Consider the following 4,574-nt stretch of genomic DNA (forward strand, 5'->3'; position numbering starts at 1 on the left):
CGTTACTGCAAAGGGGATCAGCTGCTGCCTAGTGAGGTACGGAGTCTCTCTTCTCAAGGCAACAAAACCCAAGCAAACCCCCGCGCCTTTCTGGGCAGCAGGAACCCTGAAGGAAAAAGGTTAGCAGCGGGGTCTGAAGCGAAGATCGCACGTCTCTATCCAGAAACATCAGAAAAGGTGTCCCGGGCACCTGCCTAGCAGCAGCGTGGGGGATTTCTCAAAAGACTGCTCACCTTTGCTCGCTTTCACTGCTGCCGGTCAGAAAGAGGTGAACTCTGTACTCCTGGTGAACCTGTGGTCCTGCCGAGCCGCAGGTCCCTGCGCACCAACAGGTGCTCGCTGAGCGCTGATGCTCCTGTCCCTTCTTTCTCCTGCCTAGGAAAAGCTGTTCCCCCCCTTGGCTGGGGGGCCACGGCGCTGCTTTCCGGTCTCCGCCTGTGGGGATTTATGTGTGAATCAGAGCAGAATGGATCGCTATCGATATTTCATCTTTAACCAGAGGAACATGGTCGTGCTGGGGCTGTTGCAGATAGCCTTCAGCACGGTGTGTGTCGTCGGCGGGTTCATAGACGGCGTTTTCAGAACTGAGTCTCAGCTGGGCAAAACCAGAGCTCCAATTTGGGCTGGGATGGTAAAGTTGCACTATATTTTCTATGCTTTGTTTTGTGGGTTTTTTTTTCCCCACCGCTACCTACTAGTACTCAGCTTGGGGGTGGGAGGGAGGCCAGGACTTCTTGCCAGCACTTCCCTGGTTTCCTGCTTTGAACCCAGATAATAAAAGTTTCCTTATCGTGGTATAGGCAGGAGAGTGGAAGCAGACTTCCCTCTGAAAGAGCTAAATAAAACACATTTCTACTGGATAATGTAGAAAGTGGGGCATAGTGGCAATTGACAGGGTTTTTTGCGGAAGCGTAGTGACCAGAGAGAGGCCACCGAAGATTAGGAGGGGAACACTTCATCCTCACAGCAGGTAGATGAACATCTGGGTGATGATCTGTGTCCCACAGCACAGTGCCACTAATTCTCTGGACTGCAACAAGGAGCGGGCAGCGGGCGTCCTCACTCCCTGGCGTTCAGTGCCCTGATGTTACTGTTCGTACCCTGGTGAGCCGCGCCACAAGGGAGTTGTACTGAAGCATTCTCTTCCATCCAGAGGCTGCCCATCTCCTTTCAGTAATATCTTTCTTCCATCTACAAGATGCATAAGGACTTGGGAAAGCAGCGCACATTTTTAGCACTTTAATCGGGCTTATTTAATGAGTTTTATTATTTGGCCAGAGCTGTAAAGCCAGTGGGAGGATTGCTGCCATGGGGGTGGCAAGGGGGCAAGATGCATTTCACCCAGTGTCCTGCCCTCAGGAGATGCTGCAGAGGAAAACAGAAGAAATCAGCAATGCTCTTTCCATTTCTGACCCAACAGTTACTCTGATCCAAGCCTTGAAAACGAGGGCTTTTCATCTGCTCTGTAGTAGTTTATCTTCCGAATCCGATACTTGTCTCCCAGTTACCAACTCCTTTTGTGCTCTGCAGGTGATGGGAGTCCCGGGAGTCCTGGCTTTGTTTTCCTCTCAGAGGAAGAATCCAGTTCTCGTAAGCCTGGAGCTGGGGGGGGATTGTGTGTGTACGGGGTGGGGGCAAAATGTTGTGGGGGCAATCGAAAACGGTTTTCGTAGGGAATGAGCTGGCTGGTCCTTCTGCAGGATTGAGAGCTTATTTTCTTGAGTTATCTTCATAAAAGCTGCTACATTCCTAAGCAAAAGGAGGATGCAGCGTTACCTCACTTTCTGCTGCAGCAGATGAGCACTGGCTCTAATAACAAGCAAAAATCTGTAAAAACGCTTGCTTTTGAATGCATTTCTTTTGGTGTTCCTTCCTGTTATTAAGAATTGTGTGCACTAAAATAGGAAACAAGTTAATTGACTTGCATTTCCTAGGCAGGTCTCTCCAGCCATGTAAACTCCAAGAGGGGACATTGTTTATAAGTAAGGGATCTCTAAGAACAAAGTCTTTGGGTCCAGCTAGCACCCATGGTTAAGATTTGGGACTCGATTGTAGCTCAGAAATGCGGTATCATGGAAACCTTTGCTGCACTGTGTTTGGCTTCCAAGTGACGGTTGCTACTGGGTACTTTTTAGTGTTACAGGAGGCCAAAGGCTAGTACCTTCAATGTTTGTTAGTACGTTTTGTCTGTATTAGTTGCATTGATTTGTCAGAGGATAGTTTTAATTCCTGCTCCCCTTCTTTTTCTCTTTTAATTTCTCTGTCTAGGTGAACGTGCTGATAGTTGCTTCCATAATCTCTTGCGTTGCCATCCTCATCGTAATAGTTTATAGCTCCCTCACACTGAACTATGGTGAAGAGGAGGAGCTGAGTTCTGCCCCAGTCCATGTTATCCATACCGTAAGTATTGATACCGTGCTTATTACTGGGGAACATGACTGTCTTAATCTGCAAACGTTACTAGGCATGACTTGGAAACAGAACCAGACTTCTAGGGTGCCTAAATTAGAGTTTGAAATGGTGCCTGCAGCAGGGCACTTGTTTAAAAAAATTTGTATAGGTCTACAGTTAAGTACCAAGTTAGGTACTGAAAACCACAAAAGCCATGCAGGGCTGGATAGACATTTTATAGCTAGCTCCTGCCGTTTGCTGCAGCTGCAGCATGGCTGGTGTCGGTGGCTACGTGAACTAACGCCCGGCTTACCTGGATGCCCATCTGAGAAGCAGCTGCTTGAGAGCAACAGCTCGTCCCTGGAGGTGTGCACGCTAGGTATGCGCCTAAACACATTGCAGCTGGGTTAACTGCTGCTGCTGAGTGCGAAAGGGTTTGGGTTGTGCCAGGAAAAAAATAATGGTACTGCTCATGAAAAGGGGTAGGTGCTGGCCGTATCCCTGGCCTGGTTTGAGACAGCAATTGCTAGGCTCGAATCCTTTCCAGGATGCACCTCGGGTGATAGAGTTACAGCAGTTACAGGTCAGCTGGTTAAAACTGGGTATTATTCAAGTGTATCCCACACAGTAAAGCTGAAAAGAAGGAATGAGTTAGCCCGTTTGTACCTCAAACATGTTGCGAGCGATGGCTCCCTGTGGGGATGAAGACGTTCCAGGTAGATGAAGCCGTTCATTAGTTTATTGCAGGACAAATTGAAATGTCGGGCTGCTAAGGTGCAGTATAGCAAGAAGACATTTCCCATATTCAGTGTGAAGAGGAGCAGCCGTTCCTTGGGTTTCAACTCATTGTTAAAGCTATTTCCAAACCTGACGCCATTGCATAGCGTCTTATATTTAATCAGAAGCCTTCTCTTACTGCTTGATTTTTCCTATTTGAGAAAATATTTTTTCCTCTTGGCTTGCTCTTCAGAGCACAGGAAGAAAAGCCTTAAATAACACTGACTCTGAATCAATCGCCTACGATGCAATCGCAGCATTCTTGCAGTCATTAGAGTATTTTTTGGTGGAGAACTTAACTTTTCCGATGTGGCTTTAACATTTCCTTTTCTGCTTGCAGAAGTTCGTACTTAATAAAGTAGTCAAGGGTGCTAACGTAGCCATGCTAGCTGCATCTGTTGGCAGTGCTTTTGTTGTGCTGGTGATTGCTTACTTGGGATGCCGGAGTCTTCCACGCTGCTCGTGCTATGACAGTGTAACTGGGATGGTGAGTGAGGAGCCCAGGGCACCCATTTATTTGTATTGAGTGTGGGTGGGACGGGAAGAAACTGGGGAGAAGATGTGTTTTTCTCCTATAAACCTAGCCTCAGCTCTACCTCAGTCATCCAGGGCTAATTCTAAGAAATTAAGTGGATGTTAGAAGGGTTTTATACTTCTTGTATTTTTCCTTTTGCTACCTCCCTCTTATTTACAGTCTTGTGTAAGACCTAGCATAAGTTATCTCCATTTTCCAAACCATACCATTAGTGCTGAAGCTACTGTGGTCCCATTTCCTATGAATTCCCGCTCTCCTCAAAAACTGCTCCTTCTTCTCTCACCCTTAAACCAACGATTGCTCCTGGTACAGCATTTCAAAGACTTACTGGTGCTTCCACACCAAGATGCCTTATCCCTCGAACTACAAATTCAATAATAAAAATATCCCCTGTACTGTGTGTAAAGTGTAGGGGAGATGACACACCACCTTTTACTGCTAATTTATGAGGACTCTACCTCAAGTGATGGGGCACACGCCACGTGTGTCTCTGCTAAGTGAGCTCCGTAAATACCAGCTATATTTATACATATATATATTTATACATCAGAATTAATACAGTAATTCTGATGCTGCATTAAACACGTACATCCGACCATCTCATTTGGTAAGGAATTAATGGGTACAGATTACAAGGCAGCTGTTCGTGACTAAAGATACCGAGCGTGTAATGTGAGGCTGCTTTACACCTTCAACCTAAAACTTCTTAGGAGGAGTGGACTATACAGACTTTTAAAATGTGTTTAGGTATATCTTCTTGAACAAACTCAACAGATGAGGTTTTTGATGGCATTGTTTCATTCATAGGAATGGTTGCAACCTAGTGAGGACCAAAATCAGGCTGTGGAAATGGTTTGCGCTGTACAAAGTG

At 46.3% G+C, this 4,574-nt stretch overlaps 1 protein-coding gene across 1 annotated transcript in view; it reads left to right on the top strand.

Moving 5' to 3' along the window:
• The first annotated feature begins 505 nt into the window (after positions 1-505).
• Positions 506-4,574, top strand: part of LOC103920976 — an 11,193-nt gene continuing 7,124 nt past the window's right edge. Inside the window, exons 1-5 of the mRNA XM_009328868.1 lie at positions 506-631; positions 1,531-1,590; positions 2,269-2,400; positions 3,509-3,655; positions 4,511-4,571. Of these exons, the coding sequence (XP_009327143.1) occupies positions 506-631; positions 1,531-1,590; positions 2,269-2,400; positions 3,509-3,655; positions 4,511-4,571 (526 nt within the window). The remainder of the gene's footprint in view (positions 632-1,530; positions 1,591-2,268; positions 2,401-3,508; positions 3,656-4,510; positions 4,572-4,574) is intronic.

This window comes from Pygoscelis adeliae, unplaced genomic scaffold (assembly GCF_000699105.1).
Source record: "Pygoscelis adeliae isolate BGI_AS28 unplaced genomic scaffold, ASM69910v1 Scaffold66, whole genome shotgun sequence".
Lineage (NCBI taxonomy): Eukaryota > Metazoa > Chordata > Aves > Sphenisciformes > Spheniscidae > Pygoscelis > Pygoscelis adeliae.